This window comes from Anabrus simplex, chromosome 2 (genome assembly GCF_040414725.1).
Source record: "Anabrus simplex isolate iqAnaSimp1 chromosome 2, ASM4041472v1, whole genome shotgun sequence".
NCBI classification, from domain to species: Eukaryota; Metazoa; Arthropoda; class Insecta; order Orthoptera; family Tettigoniidae; genus Anabrus; species Anabrus simplex.
The window spans coordinates 286,172,356-286,196,106 of NC_090266.1; the positions used below are offsets into that span (position 1 = coordinate 286,172,356).

The 23,751-nt window shown below is 40.3% G+C and overlaps 1 protein-coding gene across 4 annotated transcripts in view; it reads left to right on the forward strand.

Annotated features, from left to right (window-relative positions):
• The window catches only part of Ca-alpha1D (Ca[2+]-channel protein alpha[[1]] subunit D), a 1,069,984-nt gene that overhangs the window by 992,947 nt on the left and 53,286 nt on the right, over positions 1 to 23,751 (forward strand). For all 4 annotated transcript variants that reach the window (XM_067140589.2, XM_067140588.2, XM_067140586.2 and 1 more), the window contains 2 exons: positions 9,985 to 10,087; positions 10,279 to 10,418. In XM_067140589.2, coding sequence (XP_066996690.2) covers positions 9,985 to 10,087; positions 10,279 to 10,418 — 243 coding nt within the window. The remainder of the gene's footprint in view (positions 1 to 9,984; positions 10,088 to 10,278; positions 10,419 to 23,751) is intronic.

The following is a 23,751-nucleotide window of genomic DNA, read 5'->3' on the forward strand; positions in this document are numbered from 1 at the left end:
CAGGTAGCCAGAGCGGATTGGACTTGAAGGTGCGAATGGAGACCTTGTCGTTGACATTAAACTTCGTTGGAGAGTGCTTCGGCTGGGCAGGAAGAGGCTGCAACAGAGAAAGTAAAGTTCTGTGAGGGCGTCCATGGAGCTTTTGAGCGGGAGTTACATTGTCAGCGCCGGGCAGAGTTCTATAATTTCCTAGGAGCTGTAACAAGGCTTGCTCTTTACTTAAACCTGAAGATACGGCTTTCTTCATACTTTTCTTAAAAGTTTGCACAAAACGTTCAGCTTCACCATTAGATTGAGGGTGAAAAGGCGGTGCTAGGATGTGCCGAATACCATTATATGTACAGAAGTTCTGGAAAGCAGTAGCAGTAAATTGCGGTCCATTGTCGGAAATTAGCAGTTGAGGTAAGCCTTCAGTTGTAAATATCTTCTGAAGTGCACGATTGGTAGCTTCTGTAGTAGTAGTAGTAGAATGCATGTCAACTACGTAGGGAAGGTTAGATAGAAAATCTGTCACGATGAGCCACATGGAGTTGAGAAAAGGTCCAGCGAAGTCGATGTGTACTCGTTCCCATGGAGAAATAGAAGGAGGCCATGAAGCGAGGTCAGAGGACGGGGCGTTCTGATGAATTTGACATTGTTCACAATGGCGGATGAGCTTCTCTATGGCGGTGTCAATACCGGGCCAATAGCAGTGTTGACGTGCAAGTCGCTTAGTGCGGGATATGCCCCAATGACTTTGATGTAACAAGTCGAGAACTCGTTGTCGTAGACTCACTGGGATAAGCACTCGGAAGAGGGAGCCTGTCTCTAAGAGTATAATTATGGCACGAGTCGTGAGACGATGCTGAAGACGATGATAAGGCGCTAGGCTGGAAGGGAGTTTGTTCTGAAGAGGCCAACCGTTGCGTATGTAAGTACGTACTGTAGCAAGAGTATTGTCCTTATCCGTTGCTTGAGCGATGCGGGTAGCGTCAGTGGGAAAGCTGGATACAGTGTCTTCGAGTTCGATGTCCAACTGGAGACATTCTGATTCCTGGGAATCGAAGGTGGTGTCAGGACCCACTGGTAAGCGAGAGAGAGCATCAGCATTACAATGCTGGGATGTGGCACGATAGGCGATCTGATAGGAATAATCAGAAAGGAATATGGACCATCTTTGAAGTTTACGGAGCGAATGCTCAGGGATCTTATTACCAGGATGGAATAAGTGTACAAGAGGCTTGTGATCAGTAATGATCAGGAAATTGTTGCCATAGAGATATTCGTTGAAACGGCGTATACCAAAGATGATAGCTAAGGCTTCTTTTTCAATCTGAGAGTAACGACGTTGATGCTCGTTGAGTGTCTTTGAAGCGAAAGCTATAGGACGTTCTTGTCCGTGACGATCCTTCTGAGAGAGCACGGCGCCGATTCCATAATCTGAGGCGTCCTTGGCGAGCGTGAGGAGCTTGCCGGGCTGAAAGTGAGTGAGTTTGACAGCTTGAACAAGGGCTTTGTTGATAGCTTGCCAGGCATGTTGGCATTGCGGAGACCACTGAAATTTAACATCTTTCTTGCGTAAGGCGTTCAACGGAGCTGGAACTGAAGCGAAGCGTGGAATGAACTTGTTATAATAGTTCGCTTTGCCTATGAAAGATTGGAGCTGCTTGATGTTCTGTGGTGCAGGCATGTTGACAATCGCAGAGACATTCCGTTCACTAGGTCGAATGCCGTTCTTATCGAGGATATGGCCTAAGTAGTGGACTTGCGGTTGAAAGAAAGTGCACTTATCTAAGTTCGCGCAGAGACCATTTTCTTTCAATTTAGTGAGAAGTAAGCGCAGATTATGGAGATGTTCTTGATGATCTTTGCCAGTCACCAGAATGTCATCAAGGTAATGCGCACAACCAGGAATCGAGGCGGTGAGCTGCGCTAAACAGCGCTGGAAAATAGCAGCTGATGAAGAGACGCCGAAAGGGAGACGCTGGAGCTGGAGCAGTCCAAGAGGAGTATTCAGCGTGAGAAATTGCTTGGATTCGTCCTTTAAAAGTAGCTGTAGATAGGCTTCTTTTAGATCCACTTTAGAGAAATATTGACCACCTGCTAAACGGCGAAATCATTCTTCCGGACGGGGAATTGGAAAAACGTCGGTCTCAATCTGCGAGTTGACCGTAGAGCGAAAATCACCACAAAGGCGTACCTTGCCATTGGGTTTCTTAATGACGACCAAAGGAGTAGCCCATTGACTGGAAGTAACAGGGACCACTATACCGGCTTCTATCCATCTGTTTAACTCGTCATTAACTTGGTCTTGAAGTGCAAGTGGAACAGGACGGGCTTTGAAAAAGCGAGGCTTGGCTCCTGATTTCAGCTGTATGTGAGCAGTGTAGTCCTTGGCGGTGCCTAGTGTAGAGTCGAAGACTTCAGGAAATTGCTCCAAGAGATCCGTAACATCAGAGGTGGGTTGCAAGGTAGAGACTACATTGACGTTGTCATGAATTTGGAAGCCGAATAAATTGAAGAGAATATTAGAAGCTGTGTAGTTGTTGACTACTAGTAAGGTAATGACTTTCTGAATACCCTTATAGCTGGCTGGAAGAGTGATCTGGCCCTTAATATCAATCTTCCTCTTGTTAAACGTAACAAGCTGCATGTCAGCCTGGGAGCACGAAGGTGAGCCTAAGTCATGATACTTAGCCAGGTTGATGATAGACACAAGTGAGCCAGTATCTAACTGAAATTCAATAGAGCGATCAGAGAAAGAGAGTGGAACTAGTATCTTGTTGGAATTCTTGGTAGGCAGAATGAGATTGATCTGATCTATTTCCATGTCCTGTCGGGGCTGAGTATTAGGCTTTCGTGTCGAAGAAGTCTTGGCAGGGCGGAGCGAACTGTTACAGACTGTCTTGATGTGCCCGATTTTATGACAACGATCACAAGTGGCTGTGAAGAAACGGCAGTCACGGCGGTCGTGATGTTTGAAACATCCTCTGCAGGAAGGCAGGAGGTGAGACGTCTTCTGAGCAGCAGACTTTCTTGGAGAAGAGCGAGAGGGAACCTGGCGAGAACGCTTGGCAGAAAGCGATTTGCTGGGGCGGTTCGAAGGAGCAGACGACTGGCGGGCAGGCTGCGAGACTTGAGCGACCTCATGTTTATTAGCAATTTCCGCGGCAGTCTTGGTAGTGAGTTCATATACAGTAGCTATACGCTGTACTTCTTCTAAAGAAGGGTTACTCTTCTTAACAGCATCAAAACGAAATTTGTCCTGGGGAGTATGGAGAATGACCATGTCCCGAATGAGAGAATCTGTATAGGGCGTACCACAACCGTCCTTGGAACAGATAAACTGGCAGGGCTTGGCGAGACCACGTAGTTCCGCGATCCACTCGGCATGAGTCTGGTGCGGTTCCTTCCTGCTTTGAAAAAACTTGTAGCGAGCGGCTACGATGTGCGGGTCTCTAGTATAATGCTCATTGATACGAGCTAATAGCTGCGCGGAAGGCACTTCGGAAATTTGCTCCTCAGAGCTTAATTTTTGCAGTAATTCACACGTCGAATTTCCAACTGAACTGAGAAATAGAGCACGTTGTCGCTTTTCGTCCGTGATTGAATGGCATATGAAGTGTTGCTGAAGGCGGGCGTAATAGGCTGACCATTCTTCGTGAGCCGGGTCAAAAGCAGAAAATGTTGGGACTGCTGTGGGCTGTGCAGAAGCAGAAAGAGCTTGTATAGCTGTAAGCAATGCTGTTTGTAGTTGTTGCATGAATTGCTGTTGCTGTTGTTCTAAAGCTTGTAATATAGCAGCGAATTGCTCCGTCGTAGCCATGGTGTGCAGTGCGAGAGAGAGAATAACTTATGAAGCAGCGTGTACTGAGACTGGCTGACAACCTAACCTTCACGCGAGCAGCTGGGAGTGAGAGAGAGAGCTTGGCGTGCGCAGAACAGGTGTTGGAAGAGGGCGAGCCGTGAAAAGGAAGCGGACTGTCCGTAGTTCGACGGAGTCGTAGCGAGGTAGAATTGTGCTGGAAAAATGCGAACTGTTGGCAGAGTGCTGTTGGTCCTGATGTGCTGGTTATAGTACTGATGACGTTGCTTACTTCTTCGCCGAATTTGTGTGGTAAGTGAGGTACGTAGTACTGTGTGTAACTTGTCGCCAATTTTAATGTAATTTGCGAAATCGGCGTGTTAGTTTTGCTCGTCGCCAATTTAAATGTCATTGGCGAGGTCTGAGCGTTAGTTTACCTCGTCGCCAATTTTAGTTGTGTTGTATACAAGAACAGGTATACAGGAACACAACTATATTTTATTGCTTCAGATAGTCTTAACAACATATATACATACATTCAAATAAAACTTTCCTCGAAGTCTCCACTACTAGCCGCAGTGCTATACAAATTGGTTAGCCGAGACGAACGGCATTTTGTGCGTATTTCCACCAGTAATTATGTTAATAATTAAAGAAAATAAAGGAAATGATTAGCAGATAAGGCAACAAGGCCTGTACAAATAGCTTTTTTAAATAATTCCTAGTTCCAGCTGGCTAAAGTGGAAAAAATACAATGTTTACTCCAAAAATTTGGGGGAGGGTGCCACTGTCCCTCCTCGCCCCACCCCTAATCACCGCTACTGTTTGTAAACAAGCCAAAGATGCAGAAAAGGAAATTTAATAACTTATTAATTTATACACGTGTATATATTCTACTCGATAATAGAGTTGATTGTATGAAACAAAAACTAATACTGTTCGGTGAAATACGTGTGTAGGTGTCATTGGCCTACGTTTGTTTGGAGCTTCGGCTGCATTCCGACCAGGTTGTCCAGATTAAAATAATGTCTGCGTATTTGTCGCTGCTGAACACACTATCCATTGCCGATATGCTTACAGCAAATATAGTGCGGCTGTACCATACACCAGCCTAGAAATATGCGGTGGAAAACGATGTTTACTATTGCAAGGGGTGCATTAGACCTGTAACGCTGAGTAACATGCTGCGAGCGACAGGCTGGTTCTTATCACTTCATATTCTGACGTAACCTACCCGCTGGCAGTAGTGCGACTGTGAAAATTAGTTGGTAGACATCCCATTCATCATTTGTGCATGCGGGACATTTGTAAGTAGAAAGTACGGCATTTTAAAAATGCATCCCCTTTTCACCCCCTTAGCGACGGAATATCCAAAAATCCTCCCTTCGTTAGCATTATACCCTGATATAAAGGTACCCCCAAAATTTCATTTCTTTATGTCCAGTAGTTTTGGCTTGGCGATGATGAATCAATCAGTCAGTCAGTCAGTCAGTCAGTCAGTCAGTCAGTCTGTCAGTCAGCTGGACATGTAATTATATATATAGATGAAAGTACTGTGTTGTTGCTACTTGATTTATAATGCCTGAGGAGAAGAAAACTACACTCATGTTCGTAAAAACCAGAACACCTTTAAAGACTAGAGATAGGAAGTTCATACTCACAGAGCATGTGCATTAGTGTTTTGAAGAAATGATTAGCATTTGAACCATGTCGGCCGCCCAGGTTCAAGGTCCAGACTGATATTTATTCGCATCACCACCGACTGGTAAAATGTGCCTGCGGCTCTCGTTGTCGCTATAAACCGAAGGTGATGGATCAGTGCGACTTGAGCAGACGTGCAGGATGCCTCGCACACGTATGCGAGAACCGTACCATCAAATGAGTGAGTTTGGAAGAGAACGCTTTCTTGGTTTGAGAAAACGCGAGGCATCCATCCGGGAAATTGCTGCTCATGTGTGACGATATATGTCGTGAGTGCGGCGGGTGTGTACAGAATGGTTCACAGGAGGCCGTACAACAGGACGAAATGGGCCTGGCCGCACAATCCAGACCACCCCCCTAGAAGATCGACACCTCATCAGAATGGCATTGCAGGACAGATCTGCGTCCTCCACGGCACTGGCGCAACAGTGGAACTGTGTAACACATCGTACATTATCAGCAGTGACAGTCCGTCGCCGTTTATTACGGTCTGGGTTACTGGCGCGTCGTCCACTTCTCCGTCTACCTTTGCCTAATGTGTATAAACATGCTAGATTGCAATGTTGTATGGAACAACGTCATTGGGGACAGGAATGGCAGCAGATAGTGTTTTTAGAAGAATACAGGTTCTGCCTGTTTGAAAAGGATGGCCGCATTTTGGTTCACCGCAGACAGGGGAAGATTGCATTCGCACAAGACATACAGCGCCAACTCAAGGCCTTTGGTGTGGGGTGCTATTGGGTACAACCACAAATCACAGTTGGTGCGTGTCCAGGGCACTGTGACCAGTTTGACCTACGTGAATGACATCCTGCGACCCGTAGCCATACCTTTTCTGCACGACACCCCCAGACGCCATATTTCAGCAGGACAATGCTCGACCACATGTTGCTGCACGAACACGTGCCTTCTTGTTGTCACAGGATGTCAGACGTTTGTCCTGGCCCGCCCGATCACCGGACTTGTCGCCAATTGAAAATGTGTGGGATATGGTGAAAGTACGGGTGGGGCGCTGTGACCCAATGCCCAACCACCAAAGATTATCTGTGGAACCAGGTGAATGCAGCGTGGATGGCTATACCCCAGGACGCCATTCACGCTTTATAAGCGTCGATGTCATCACGCACGGAACAAGTTATCAGTGCCCATGGAGGACTCAGTGCCTACTAGGCAACAGGACACATGCTGAACCTAGGGGACTGAAATGCTAATTGTTTCTGCAGAACTTACTAATGAACATGTCCTGTCACTATGAACTTCCTATATCTAGTCTTTCAAGGTTTTTTTGTTTTTTAAGAACATGCGTGTATTATTGATGTATTGAAAGGACTTCCACGTGAGTTTGAAGATTTTTCGACTGACGGAAGTATTTCGTTTTGTAAACATTATAGCGCAGAAGTAACGGCAACTTAAATGCATCAAGTTCAGCGACATTTTGTCTCTCTTTTGTCACGTATGCCGATTGGACCTCGAACCAGCCCTAAGAACCAGGTAACGGTCCCTGACCTTGCCTAGAATTTGAGGTCGATAGCATTTAAGGATGTAAATAAACAAACTCCATATATTTTTTCCGGCACTTTAAAGACCACATGTGGGATGAAAACGTACAGACACCCCTGGAATTCTTGAAGCATGGAACGATTGGGTACCTTGGTTTCCTGTTCAACTTGTTCCGCGCCAGGCTGAGTGACTCAGACGGTTACGGCGCGGGCCTTCTTACCCCGACTTGTCAGGTTCGATCCTGACTCAGTACAATTGTATTTGAAGGTGCTGAAACACGTCAGCCCCGTGTAGATAGATTTACTAGTACGTAAAAGAACTCCTGTGGGAGAACATTCCGGCACCTCGGCGTCTCCGAAAACCGAAAAAACAGTAGTTAGTGCGACATAAAGCCAATGATATTATATTATTAACATGTTCCGCCTGGGAATGGACGTTTTTTAAGACTTGTACGTTTTACATACTTTATAATTTATAAATTTAAACCAAATACTTTAAAAACAAATTTAAACTACCTAAAACATTCATAGTTACAAGTATGCCATTCAATTCGGCGGAAAAAGAAGCTGGACACTTTTTCTGAGGAATTTGGTTTCTTCCTAACATCCTCAAACGATGAAACACAATAAATTATAAATGGTTAACTTTAGACAAAAGCCGCCAACATTTTCTAACCGCTGCTTTAGTCAAACTTGGACCAGCACGAAGCAAATTCAGCGAAGACTTGTGTAAAGAGTTTGTCTTGGCAAATATACCCTTGGCTAAGCTAAACAATGAGAACTTGTTCAATTTCTGGACGAGAATACCAAACAACCAATCTCAGATGAATCAACAATTAGGAAGAATTACGTTCCTGAGCTTTATGAAGTAGCGTTAGATAAATTAAGGAAAAAGGCTGATGGAAAATATATTTGGGTCTCGCTAGACGATACAACGGGCGTGGATGAAATATATGTAAATAACTTCGTGTTTGGAATTGTAGGAGAGGAAGAAGAGAGAGAGAAATCATATCTACTAACTATGGACGTGTTACATAACATTAAGGTGAATTAATCATCAGTTGCTGTATTTTTCAATGACGCCCCTGGTTGTGTGTAGCCATCACACGCACCTTACGACCATGATCACGTGGCCTGCGTTGATGTTGCACCTTACATGTGCAAAGCCATGAGAAGTGTTGGGATATTGTATTCCAAAATGATACACGTCACGGGTGAAGGATATGGACTTCATGGAGTCGTTGAAGCAGTACGGGCTTCCTTTCCAGAAGTAATCCTTTCGATATAAATAGTGAAAATGCAGGCTCCACGTCTGAGTAATGTGTATGTGGATACAGTTGGTAATGTGCCGCTCCCACCTTCACCAATTCATAGAAGCTGTCTCTTTTTGATCCACTTATTTTGAAGTAGTAAATGATGTAGCTGAAGGCCTCGATTCTGAAGAAGCTGCTTCTGTTAAATAAGTAAAAGAATTTTTCAGCAATTATTGTGTTAGTGGGTACCTTGTAGTTGTTCATTCATTCCAAAATGATGCGTATACCTTTAGCCGTCAAGAAATTGCAAGTAGAAAGTACGGTTCCATCACATTAGTACTGGAATTGTTGAAGTTCAACGATCCCTAATGGACCTGACAAGTCAGATTTTCTCGGAAAGATGCAGAGTGTAGTGTTTAAAACCTCCAGTCTTCGCAAACTTAAAAACATTTCTGGTGTTCTCCAAGGCAAGGAAAAAATGAACGGTGCATCGATACTGGAAGTCTCTGATTTCGTTATTTGGAGTATGCTCCACTTGTGGCAAGTGATGTAGAGAGAGTGCTTTATGAGTACAAAACCATTTTAAGTGTAGATAGGCGCAAGTTTGTGCTTGAGTACCTGTTTCATCATGCTGCGATTAAATGTAATCAAGAGCCATGAATTTCATCGGGAAACTGTGCCATTTTTCATGGTACGGTATATAACGGTTTTTTTTTATTTTGGCGATGTTTGAGGTGTAATAATTATTTTTACAATATAAATGCATTTCTAATTGATATCAGATTTATGTTTTTCAATGCATATTTCAACATTTAATACATATTTTGACACTTTTAGTGCATATTTGCACCCATTATTTTTTTATTTTCAATGTATAACTATCCGAAGCCTGGAAGTGACTTTTTGGCTTCTTCTTTTAACAATTTGTTTTACGTCGCACAGACACAGACAAGTCTTATGGCGACGATGGGATAGCACAGGGTTAGGACTGGGAAGGAAGCGAACGTGTCCCTAAAGAGGGTACAGCTCCAGCACTTGCCTGGTGTGTGCAAATGGGAAACGACAGGGCTACCTACAGTGGGGTTCGAACACACTATCTCACGAATACAAGCTCACGAATATATGATGGAAACCACGTAGCCAACTAGCTTGGTTTCTTTGTTTCAATACGGTGAACTGAGAAATATCTGCACTTTCATCTATTATGTGGGACATTGTCTGCACGAGTACAGAATCGACACTTTCATAAATTCTAAGTACACAGGACTCTCGAACACAATATCCCAAGCCCCTTAACAACAGAAATTTGAGAAGAAGAAGGATAATTAGATGATAAAGAATGACAGACTCATGGCATTACTGGACATAATTCCTTTACAATGATTTCAATTTCTTTTTGAATCAGACTCTAGACGATTTTCTGCTCTTTTGAAATTCTAAGGGATGCTACCAGACTTGAAGCCTATTCCTATTGACATGGCATATCGAAAAGTAATGTTTCCTTCTTATGAACCAGGACTGTGATATTTAAATTCACATATGATTTTCAAAGTAGAGCCTCGTGTAATTTTCTGCCTTGAGAGGAAGAGGCACTTTTGCGAAGAGGAACACAAAATCTGAGCTTGAATTCCTCCAGCTATGATATGTTCGAGTCTAGATGCCTAATTCAAAAAGTTCTACGTAAGTGCATATTGTAAAATAAAATTTGCTTTTTCTTTTGTCTAAGCTTGTTATATCTCTGTTTCAGCTGTTCGGCAAAATCGCCCTTGATGAAGATTCGGCAATTCACCGGAATAATAATTTTCAAACATTTCCTCAGGCTGTGCTAGTGCTGTTTCGATCAGCAACAGGTAAGACTAGCTCACAATGCACGTCTTCTTAAAAAAAAAATTAGCTTGAGGAACTGAAGAGATTCCAATAGCATTAAAATTCAGAGATGTGGTTCAATCAGAAGAATGTAATTTGTTATAGTGAATATATATAATAATAAAGCAATATTTTCTTAATCGCATTGTAATCAAAACCTTTTCTGTTTCCCCAGGTGAAGCTTGGCAAGAAATTATGCTAGCTTGTATTTCTAACGTTGCTTGTGATCCTAAGTCAGACGAGGAAGGAGATGTGTGTGGCTCTGATATTGCATTCATCTACTTCATTTCATTTTATGTACTTTGTTCATTTTTGGTAAGTAAATCCCAAGTAAGGGGATAATAGTACAAAGTACGATCAATAGGTTAATCTCATATTAGTAGTGCTGTTGTTATAAAAACACAACTCTGTGAAGGGCACAACACACGAGCATTTTCAGAAGGTATTGCAATCTATAACACACAGTTGAAAGCGTTTATTGCGACATCGCTTTTAACGACAAATCGTATAAAACGGCGTATTTTTATCACATTTTCGGATAAATTTATCGACTACAACGTTCAATTTTGATTTTTATTTGTTAAGAGTTTGGGGATTGATGACAACAATGTAAAGCTTACTTTCAAACTCTCGGTTTCAATAGATTATAGATTTCAAATAAATAGTCAAGGCAAGCATCGTTGTGAAGAAATAATATGGTGTTTATAAAATGGGGAAACAAACGTCAGTTCTACAATATTTGAAAGGAGGGAGAGAAGATATCATTTATTAGCCAAGACCATGTGCGACATCATTAATCAATTTCAATTGTTGCTTCGTCTCACCTCACCTATTTTATATTTTGCTGACTTATTTCTGATGTACGTTCTATGTAAACATTAGAAGAAAATTTCCACTCAGTCCCACACCACAAATAATGTATTGTAAATAGAGCACTCATTTCACTTACGTTTTTGACGTTTTAAATTTATTCCGTTAGTTAACAATGTAAGTGTGCAGCCTAGAACTTAGAATCTTTTAGCGACAATAAATAAAAACCGGTTTGTGTGACTATCGCCTATAACGACCGTTCAAAGTGGGTCCGATCGGAGTCGTTATAACCGGTTTTGACTCCATATATATTAAGAGTTTTGTCCGTACTTTGCTCAGAATTAAAGGACGAATGGTATTTTTGTATCGGCTGTGTCCACAGCAGCAAGGAAATGCACCTTTTACTTTTCCGTCATCTGTCTGTCCGTCTGTCTGTGTTTCGTGCATAACGAGAAAACAGCTGAAGAGAATTTAATGAAAATCGGTACATAAAGTAGGGAAATGAAGTACAACAATCTAAGCTATAAATTGTTTTTCACGCTCAGTGAAATGGAAGTTTAGTGGAAGATCTAAAATTTAATTCTCATATATCTACGTCATTAGTAGTTCTAACGATAAATGCAACATGACTAAAGTGATATAGAATTAAATTTTTCGATCATTTATGTCTTATACATATTTTCAATACCAATCATGATAACAGAGGTAACCATGAATTTCGATTTTTGTTGCGAAGTCCATATCAACGCCCAACAACGAGAAAATGGGAGAACAGAATTTAATGAAATAGGTATGTAAAGACAGGCAGTAAGGCACTACAGTCTATGCTATAAATTTATTCGCGCTGGATGAAATGGTAGTTTAGAGGAATCCGCCTAAAATTTAACTTTTAAACACCTGTGGTGTTTGTCCGATTGAAAACTACTACATAGCAAAAGTTATAGGGAATACAATTTGCGATCATTTATGTTCATTTTCCTATGCGCAAATGTAAGGAAAAATTAACCTCAAATACGTCATACTCTAGGAGTGGGTAAATATGTCGTGCAAACATATATTCCTACAGTACGATACCGTATGGTTTATTTTCCTGTATGAACTCAACGAAAATTGTTCTGATGAACTGCATATCAATATGTGGCTGGGAGGCCTGACAAGTCGTAAGGGAATTAATGGATAGGAAGAGCATTGTCACATTCGCGGTTGCGGCATTGCAGCGAAGATTTGTGGCTGGGTGGCTGGGTGGCGTGATTGTCTTAAGGAACATAATGGCTAGGAAGAGCATGTTCAGATACGCGGTACTGCGGCAATATGCAAGTTGAAGTATTTCGACCATGCATCATCACCATTGCCCCCTTTCTACTGATCTCATCCAGGAACGCAACACACTTTACATATCGTCTTCATATACAGTCGAACCTCGATATCTCGAACTCCATTATTCGAATTTTCAGTATCTCGAAGTAAATTAAATTTCCCGGCCGTTTGTCCTACTCTTCACGTTTATTTATTTCTCTATTACTCGAAATTCGATTACTCGAAATTCGATTACTCGAATTTCTCGATTTCTCTAAGCAAACATTTCCTCCCTTGAAGCAAAACATACTCTGTAACTCGAATTTTGTAAAACGTTAACTGTACAATGCGGCATTTATGGTTTGTGAGGAAGAGTTAACAAGAGGTGCAGGGAGCTAACATGATGGGAACTGAAAAACTAAAACTTCTAGTGATCGGAAAAATCGGAAAATTCTCGCTGTTTCTCCGGTGTGAATTAATTAATGCTCGCGTACGAAAGCAACCCACGAAGTCGCAGATGACAAGCTCCATTTACGAATCCCAGCTGCGTGGTATTCACGAGAAGTTTCATCGTAAAGGAAGGGAAGGTTAACAGTAACAAACAGAAGAGACTAAAGGATTATTTCCGAACGCATGATTCTTGTTTCATTACTTTATGTACAGTATCCTGTCTTGTAAAGGAGTTACTGTAATAAGGCTAATAATTAAAGTGATGTCGTAGAATAGAGGTTGTTTGTATATTTTTAAATACTGTTGAAAAAACAGTAGTGTATTCAGTACAGGCCCGTAGATAAATATGATTCAACTAGCAAGATACCCGTGCTTCGCTACGGTATTATACTGAAATTTAGAATTGAATGCTTATTGTTTTATATATAATCCGCCAAAATTCGCGATCTGACTCGTTTTCTGAGAGAATCCGCCAAAATTCGTGATCTGACTCGTTTTCTAATAGATTATGGCAAGTTTCCTCCCATTTTTCAATCTTTCATTCCAGCAATCGATTTCGTACATCCCGAGCTAAGTAGAGGTATTCCACCCGGTCAGTTGGGTCCCTAAATCTTTGCCATCTTTTCTTATAAGCATTTTTAATATGGATCACATCCTTCAGGAGATCCAGCGTGGTGTCGTCTTGGGTGCCTTGGCGATACTGAACCCGCGGCCGGATTGCAATCGTAGTCATTACCCGTCCAGGACCCGTTTCCAGCGCGGTCCGCACATTTGACGACGGTCCAGAACATTATTATTATTATTATTATTATTATTATTATTATTATTATTATTATTATTATTATTATTATTATTATTATTATTATTATTATTATTATAGATTTCAGGACCCCACAGCAAGATGCAAGACCGCTACTTGCCGGTAAATTACATCTGCTGCCATTGTCATTGTTGAGAATGTGACCAGCACCATTGTCGCGCATAGGCAAGTGTGCGGGATTTCTGGCCATACGAATGACATACTTCCGTGCATTATTGATCTTATTATGGAGGCGAAAAATTGGACGGCCAATCTCATTCCTATCATTTATTTCAAATGTGTTTAAATTTTTATTTATATGCCAGGAGAATCTACTGTAATCTAAGAACGTTCTCCGAAGGAAAAGATGGCTCTTGAAAACGAACCCAGGAAAGATTAAAAATGATCGGTTTATGATCAGAATAAGTACATCGAAAATCTACAGCCTGTTTCCAGTCATTCGACAGGATCAGGAATGAAATGAATAAAGCCCCTGTCGCACTCCTCTGCGGCAATGATTAGTGGATGACAAAAGAAATGAAATGATATTGGGCAGTGTTGCTGGAATGAATGATGACAGGGAAAACCGGAGTATCCCGAGAAAAACCTGTCCCGCCTCCGTTTTGTCTACCACGAATGTCACATGGAGAGACCGGGATTTGAACCACGGAACCCAGCTGTGAGAGGCCGGCGCGCTGCCGCCTGAGCAACGGAGGCTCCTTATAAATACATTATGAACAGTAAAATCAATTGGTCACACCTCCTTTTACACCCCCACAGCCGTAAAGTTTATTTACCTCCCCCCCCCAAAAAAATTAAAGGAGGCGTGTTTCTTTATGTTTAAAAGAGATTCCAAACACCATGGTTTACGTCTATTACCTTCAGTTTTGAGATTAAAATAATGAACTTTTTTTTCACTTTCACACTCCTCCCCCCCCCCGCAGGTGAATTTTCCGGCAAAAAATACTTGTTCCTTTAATAGTAAAGGATCTCCTAAATACCAATCATCACGACTGTAACTCTGTAACTTCTTCAGTTTTTGATTTATGTGTCCTCATAAAAGGAATTCAACTCCTTTTCACTCCCGCCCCCCAAGATGATTTGCCCCCAAAAAGACGTTTTTCTTTGTTTGTAAAGGTGATCCAAATACCAATTTTCCCGTCTGTAGGCCCTAACAACTTTAATTTTTAATAGATGTAAGTATTCTCATACAATTAAGTCAATGAATTTTTCAATTCTTTCACCTCCCCCCACCCCTTCCTTCACTGGATTTTCCAAGAATACGTGTTTCTTTACTTTTAAAGCAGATTCCAAGTATCAAATTTCACGTCTGTAACTTCTTCATTTTTGAGGTAACTGTAGCCTAATTAAAATAATTCAACACCATTTTCAGTCACAATTACCCCCCCCTTTCCAACCAAGTGGTATTTCCGAAAACTAAAAATACACGTTTCTTTATTTTTAATAGAGATAAAAAAATACCATTTTTCACTTCTGTAACATGTTCAGTTTTTTTAGATATACTGTATAAATTCTCATTTTAATATTTCACCCACTTTTTAGTTCTCCTTAAGAGGAGTTTCCAAAAACAAATCACCTATGTTTACAGGAGATTCCAAATACCACTTTTTACGTCTGTAACATTCTACGTTTCTCTGATATTCTGTAGATATAGTCTTTCAAAAAATTCACCCCAATATGTCACTCCTGTTTAACCGCCATTAATTGGAATTTCCAAAAACAAAAAAAATACTTGTTTATTTATTTTAAAAGGAGATCCAAAGCACCAATTTTCAGGTCTGTAAAATCTTCAGTTTCTGAGATATAAGTATCCTCGTTAAATGCGTTCAACACTTTTTCACCCCTTTCCACACCCTCCTATTGGGATTTTCCGAAAACAAAAAAATAGCTGTTTCTTTATTTTTAATGAAGATTCTAAATACCAAATTTTACATCTGTAAACTTTCAAAGTTTTTTGATATAGATACACTCTTTTTAAAAATTCACCCCCCTTGTCCCCCTCCCACTAATTGGATTTTCCAAAAACAAACAAATTCGTGTTTCTTTTTTTTTGAAAGAGATCAAAAGTACCAACTTTCAGGTCTGTAATTTCTACAGTTTCTGAGATATAATTACCGGTATCATGATTAAAGGCATTCAACCCCATTTTTCACACTTTTTCACCCGTCCTATTGGGATTTTATGAAAAAATACCTGTTTCTTTATTTTTAATGATGATTCTAAATACCAAATTTTACATCTGTAAACTTTAAAAGTTTGGAGATATAGGTACACTCATTTTAAAAATTCACCCCCTCTTCACCCCCCGATTAATTGGATTTTCCAAAAACAAAAAATACGTGTTTCTTTATTTTAAAAGGATATCCAAAGCACCAATTTTCAGGTCTGTAATATCTTCAGTTTCTGAGATATAAGTATCCTCACTAAAAGCGTTCAACAGTTTTTCACCCCTTTCCACCCCTTCTTTTGGGATTTTCCGAAAACAAAAAATACGTGTTTCTTTATTTTTAAAAGAGATCAAAAGTACCAATTTTCAGGTCTGTAATATCTTCAGTTTCTGAGATATAAGTACCGGTATCTTTATTAAAGGCATTCGACCCTTTTTTCACCCTTTTTCACCCGTCCTATTGGGATTTTCTGAAAACAAAAAAATACGTGTTTCCTTATTTTCAAAGAAGATTCTAAGTACCAATTTTTACATTTGTAAACTTTTAAAGTTTTGAGATATAGGTGCACTCATTTTAAAATTTCACTCCCCTTTTCACCCCCTTAGCGACGGAATATCCAAAAATCCTCTCTTAGCGAGCACCTACATCTTAATATGAATGTATCCCCAAAATTTCATTTCATTATGTCCAGTAGTTTTGGCTCGGCGATGATGAATCCGTCAGTCAGTCAGTCAGTCAGTCAGTCAGTCAGTCAGTCAGTCAGTCAGTCAGGACAAGCTATTTTATATACTAGCATGATACCCGTGCTTCGCTACGGTATTATACTGAAATTTATATTTTAATGCTTATTGTTTTATATATAATCCGCCGAAATTCGCGATCTGACTCTTTTTCTGAGAGAATCAGCCAAAATTCTCGATCTGACTCGTTTTCTAATAGATTACTGGAAGTTTCCTCCCACTTTTCAATCATTCCTTCCGGCAATCGATTTCGTACTTCCCGGGCTAGTTCCAGGTATACCACCCGGTCACTTGGGTCCCTAAATCTTTGCCATCTTTTCCTAAAAGCATTTTCAATATGGAACAAATCCTTCAGATCAGGCGTGGTGTCGTCTTGGGTGTCTTGGCGGTACTGAACCCGCGACCAGACTGCATTCTTAGTCATTAGGGCCTGCCCGTCCAGGACCCGTTTCCAGCGCGGTCCGCACATTTGACGACGGTCCAGAACATTATTATTATTATTATTATTATTATTATTATTATTATTATTATTATTATTATTATTATTATTATTATATATGTTCTGGACCCCACAGCAATATGCAAGACCGCTACTTGGCGGTAAAATACATCTGCTGCCATTGTCATTGCTAACAATGTGACCAGCACCATTGTTGCGCGTAGGCAAGTGTGCGGAATTTCTGGCGATACGAATGACATACCTCCGTGTATCATTGACCTTATTATAGAGGTGAACAATTTGACGGCCAATCTCATTCCTATCGTTTATTTCAAATGTGTTTAAATTTTTATTTATATGCCAGGAGAATCTACTCTATTCTAAGAGCGTTCTCCGAAGGAAAATATGGCTGTTGAAAAAGAACCCAGGAAAGATTAAAAATGATCGGTTTATGATCAGAATAAGTACATCGCAAGTCTACAGCCTGTTTCCTATCATTCGACAGGATCAGGGATGGAATGAATAAAGCCCCATCCAGCGGCGACAATAGGAATTGTGTCGGCTGCCGAAGCTCCCCTCTGGGGTAATGATCGATGAGTGACAATTGAAATGAAATATTGGACAGTGTTGCTGGAATGAATGATGACAGGGAAAGCCGGAGTATCGGGAGAAAAATCTGTCCCGCCTCCATTTTGTCCAGCACGAATGTCACATGGAGTGACCGGGATTTGAAACACGGAACCCAGCTGTGAGAGGCCGGCGCGCTGCCGACTGAGCAACGGAGGCTCCTTATAAGTACATTAAGAACAGTAAAATCAATTGGTCTCACCTCCTTTTACACCCCACCACCGTTAAGTTTATTTACCCCCACCCTCCAAAAAATTAAAAGAAGGCGAGTTTCTTTATGTTTAAAGGAGATTCCAAATACCAATGTTCACGTTTATTACCTTCAGTTTTGAGATATAAGTATCCCCTTAAAAATAATTCACTTTTTTAACTTCCTTCCACACTCCCCCCCACCCCCTCACAAAGTGATATAAAACCAAAAAATACTTGTTCCTTTAATAGTAAAGGATCTTCTAAATACCAATTATCACCACTCTAACCTCTTCACTTTTTGATTTATGTGTCATCATGAAAGGAATTCAACTCCTTTTCACTTCCCCCCCCCCCAAGGTATTTTCCCCCCAAAACGCGCTTTTCTTTGTTTTTAAAGGAGATCAAAATACCAATTTTCACGTCTGTAACAAGTTTAGTTTTTATTAGATGTATGTATTCTCATACAATTAAGTCAATTAATTGTTTCTATCCTTTAACACTCCAAATCCCCTTCATTGGATTTTCCGAGAATACGTGTTTGTCTACTTTTAAAGCAGATTCCAAAAATAAAATTACACGTGTGTAACATTTTCATTTTTGAGATATCAGTAGCCTAATTAAAAGAATTCAACACCATTTTCAGTTACTTTTACCCCCCCCCCCACTACCGAAGTTGTATTTCCGAAAGTAAAAATACACTTTTCTTTATTTTTAATAGGATAAAAAATGACCATTTTTCACTTCTGTAACATGTTAAGTTTTTTGAGATATACTGTAGAAATTCTCATTTTAAAATTTCACCCCATTTTAGTTCCCCTTAAGTGGAGTTTCCAAAGACAAACCACCTATGTTTCTTTACACTTACAGGAGATTCCAAATACCCACTATTTACGTCTGTAACATTTTACGCTTCTAAGATATTCTGTAGATATAGTCTTTCAAAAAATTCACCCCAAATTGCCACTCCTGTTTAACCGCCATTAATTGAATTTTCCAAAAGCAAAAATATACGTGTTTCTATATTTTTAAAGGAGATCCCATTTACAAATTTTCAGTTCTGTAATATCTTCAGTTTCTGGGATATATGTATCCTCATTAAAGGCATTCAACCCATTATTCACCCTTTTACACCCCTCCGAATGGGATTTAGAGAAAACAAAGAAATACGCGTTCCTTTATTTTTAAGGGAGATTCTAAACACCAATTTTTACATCTGTAAACGTTTAAACTTTTAAGATGTGGACACACTCATTTTAAAAATTCACCCCCCTTTTCACCCCCCATTATTTGGATTTTCAAAAAACGAACAAATACCTGTTTCTTTATTTTTAAAGTAGATCCCAAATACGAATTTTCAGGTCTGTAATATCTTCAGGTTCTGAAATATTAGTAGCCTCATTAAAGGCATTCAACCTATTTTTCACCCTTTTTCACCCTTCCTATTAGGATTTTCAGAAAACAAAAAAGTACGTGTTTCTTTATTTTTAAAGGAGATTTCTAAATACCAAATTTTACATCTATAAACTTTAAAAGTTTTGAGATATAGATACACTCATTTTAAAATTTGATCCCCCTTTTCACCCCCCAATATTTGGATTTTCCCAAAACGAAAAAATACCTGTTTCTTTATTTTTAAAGTAGATCCCAAATACCAATTTTCAGGTCTGTAATATATTCAGTTTCTAAGATATAAGTATTCTCTTTAAAGGCATTCAACCCATTTTTCACCCCTTATCACCCCTCCTATTGGGATTTTCCGAAAACAAAAAAATACGTGTTCCTTTATTTTTAATGAAGATTCTAAATACTAATTTTTACATCTCTAAACTTTAAAACCTTTGAGATATAGATGCATTCATTTTAAAAATTCACCCCCCTTTTCACCCTCGCATTAATTGGATTTTCCAAAAACAAAAACATACGTGTTTCTTTATTTTTCACAGCGATCAAAAGTACCAATTTTGAGGTCTGTAATATCTTCAGTTTCTGAGATATAAGTAGCGTATCCTGATTAAAGGCATTCAACCCCTTTTTCACCCTTTTTCACCCCTCCTATTGGGATTGTCTGAAAACAAAAAATACGTGTTTCCTTATTTTTAAAGAAGATTCTAAATACCAATTTTCACATCTGTAAACTTTTAAAGTTTTGAGATATAGACACACTCGTTTTAAAATTTCACCCCCCTTTTCACCCCCTTAGCTACGGAATATCCAAAAATCCTCTCTTAGCGAGCACCTACATCTTAATATGAATATATCCCCAAAATTTCATTTCGTTATGTCCGGTAGTTTTGGCTCGGCGATGATGAATCAGTCAGTCAGTCAGTCAGTCTGGACAAGCTACTTTATATATATAGATAGATATAGATTATGCGCTATGCATGCTCAACTGCCTGCTGCCATTTCTTGATGGATACAGTAATTCTTCATCCATCTCTTGGCACAGGCCAGAGCAAAGCGTAGCTTCCACTGAAGTCCCAGTTTCATTCATGGCTGTGGCAATATGAAAGCTGCTGGGGTATGGGTGGTGCTGATTAATGACATTCAGAGTACAACTAGTGTGTCTGAGTGTCATGAAAGGTGTTGCTCATAGGGTTAGTTGTGCTACAGTTGCACTGTCTGGCCCTGTGAGGAAAGCAATGGCAAACTACCTTACTTCTCATCTTGCCTAGTACGCCTCATTTTGGTACTGCCATTGTTTTTTGTGGTTTCCCCATAACTGCATAGCCTTTGGTGAACGCGGAATGTATATTTACAGATTGTAAGTTTCTTAGTAAAGAGCAGAAAATTATTATACATACTATGTAAAAGAAATGCCAAGTAAAATCTCCCAATGGTACGAGGTACAGTAATGACTTCCTTTTAGAGAGTTTATTACTTAGATCAAAATCACCTAAAGGATATAGGCACTGTCTGCGGCATAATTTGTTACCTCTTCCCTCACAAAGCCATTTGAGGAAACTCTGCAAAGGTCTTAATATCCTAATGGTGTAAATCCACATTGTGTAAGTGCTATGTGGGGCTTTTGGCGGACCGTGTGAGGAGTTGCGTTATCGTGCAACAAATTCATATCGGCGCTCAATGTTCACCGCCGCTTTTTTTTAATAGCCTTACGCGACCTTGACAATACGAAGCCGAGTTGATTTTCGTGCCTTTCAACATAAATTCCACGTGCACCACACCCTCCCTGTCAAAGAGTACTGCCGCCGTTACCTTTCCTGCTTAAGGTTGGACCTCGGCCATCTTTCGTGGTGATGATGTGGTGTGCACCCATTCTATCGATGTTCTCTTCGTTTCGGGGGTGAAGTGGTGGACGCACGTTTCGTCCCCTGTGATGATTTGCCGCAGAAACTCGTTGCCCTCCACAGAATACCGTTGCAAATATGCCAGTGACGATTGGAAACATTATCCCTTGTGAACATCGGTGAGCAGACGTGGGACCCATGTTTGTCACAGTTTACGAAATCCAAGGCGCTGGTGAACAATGGAGAACACACTGACGTACGAAATGTTCAGCATGCTGGCAATTTCCTGCAGAGTTATGCGCCTATTCTTTTTTATGATGCCATCCACACGGTCAACATTTGCAACGGTACTGGACGTTGCGGGCCTCACTTCGCGATATTCGTCCGTGAGATCCGTGCGTTCGGCGTCAAATTGTTTGCACCACTTTACAATACCTGGGCGAGAATTTGCACGCTCACCATATTCAGCAGTGATTTCACGATGAATGTGCGTGTACTTGAGCCGTTTAGCCTATAGAAATCTGATCGTTGCACGCACCTCCAATTTGGAGTGACCATCCAGTTGACGCGCCGTTGAGCCTAGCCCGCTGAGCATACACAACACGACAGGATACCACACCGACCTTCCTTTCGGACGTGTCAGCAGTTACTGTAGCTTGCTCCGCATTGGTCACGGTCACGACACACAGCGTGCTTTCGCGGCGAGCTAGTGTAACTTCCTTTTTGATTCGCCCTCGTATATTCGACGAGGTTAAACTACATTCAATTTAATGGTTCTTCGCTGAAAGTAAATGACTCATTCGGTCTAGATGAACTAACGCGAGATTGTCAAAGAAATCAGATGGCAAATCATGCACTAGTTTTTATGTCTGTACATCTTTTGCAGAACTGGATGCAGACTATCGCCATTTATGTTAGCAGAAATGCTACTCCAGGAGATATTCTTGCTAAAATTCTAATTCGGGTTATACTTCAGCTAGAAAAGGCTCGTGCGAGAGTGGTAAGTTTCCCGTGTGATGGTAGTAAGTCAAATAAGAAAGACTGGAAATCTTCAGGAATTAGTGGGATGAAAGATAAAGCACAATGTTATATTCTGAATCCAGCAGGTGTATAACGGAATATCTGGGCTTTCTGAGATTTTGTGCATATATTGAATGGCAGAAGAAACTTTTTCCAGGATAAAGGAGAACTATCTTACAATATCAAAAATATATATTTCGAATTTTATAGGGAACTGTTTGAAGAAGATCTCTCTGCGTATGCAAGACTTAGAACTTGCCCCAATCTAACAATAGTTCATTTAGATCTTTCCTCCTTTCAAAGAACAAATGCCAGGCTAGCATTCCAACTTTTCAGCGACAGTGTCGCCAAAGGATGGGATTGGCGGGATGTGTAAGCAGTGAGGACACTGAGTCATTTACAAGTGACTTGAAAAATATTTCTGATGTAGTCAATGTATTCTTACCTTCCAAGGCTCTCTGTAAAAACTCATCATTCCACAGAACTGTCCTCAAATATTTCAAGCTGTAAAATCTACAGATAACATGTTTTGCACACCTAGGAAGATGGTATCGTTAATGGTAACACTTCATATTACATTAGAGATGACCGAGTGGCCCTGGGAAAGAGGTTATGGGTAAGTATTCAGAGGAAAACTCACTCAGGTTCCTTGGAGCGACACTTTGGAATCATGCGTTCACTCAGTTCGGATGACCCTCCATCTATGAGAGATTTTCTTCTTCTGCATTTACTACAATGTATCTACGTACCTGTAAAGCAGACACTATCACCTGGAGGAAAATGTGAGACTAAAAGGGAATTAGTGCTGAAGTCCTTTGTAAACCAGATGCGAATGCTGGCCCGGAATGTGAAAGTGCGCGATGAGACTGTAAAAAGTCAGTAGAAACTTCCATAAAACAAAAACATCGTTATCCAATACTGTTTAAATACTGAAGACTGGGAAAGTGCTGTGGCGGAGTTGATCCCCGTTCCCGATCCTTCGATCGAAAAGTGTTTAGTTTATCATGTGGCCGGGTATGTTATTAGGCAATCCCCAAAATATGACAATTTGTGTGACATTCTTTTCCACACTGAAAGGAAAATTAATGAAAAACTGAGCTCGTCTAGGTCGATGTGGGGCAATACTTTTTATGAGCGTTTTGATTCGATTGTGCCGTAAGGAACTGACTGTTGTATAGAGCACGCTTTTGATATTATTCCTAAACTGGTCTACCACTATTTAAGGTGCAGATTCTTCTTCAGAGCGACAAAAATCCGCAGAAATCTTCAAGTCCGACGATTTGCAAACTATCAAATTGGGCCTCAAACTAGGTTTAGTGAGTAATTTTCTTCATTAACATTATTTGAGAAAAGTGTCATTGCTATTTGCAACGTGGTGTATGTGTAATGGTTATGAGCTCTATTTACAAAGTCTTTTTAAAAGTATATAGGCTAAAGGATAACATTGCTGTCGCTTTTCCTGATGTTCCATTTTACCTGGTATCTTCCCTCATTAAAGTCCAAAGATATTTCTACGAGAGGACTGAGAATATTAATTACAACTATTAAAGTATTATTATCCATAAGTCTAAACGATTGAGTGATGTATTTGGGTATTTGCATATCAGCGTAACCTCCGTTATAACAGCCGGTGTTAGGCTCCACCAGCGCCGCCCTGCGGGAGCGCGCTTGAACTCGATGAGTGATCTGACTAGGTATTCCATTCATCATGCTTTTATTTTGGTATTTAATTATAAATAGCTTGATTCTGTGTATAATATTAGGAGCATCTTATATCTTACAGTACAATATAAATGTTTTAATGCCTCCATTGCTTTCATAATTCACTGCGTTTTCATTCG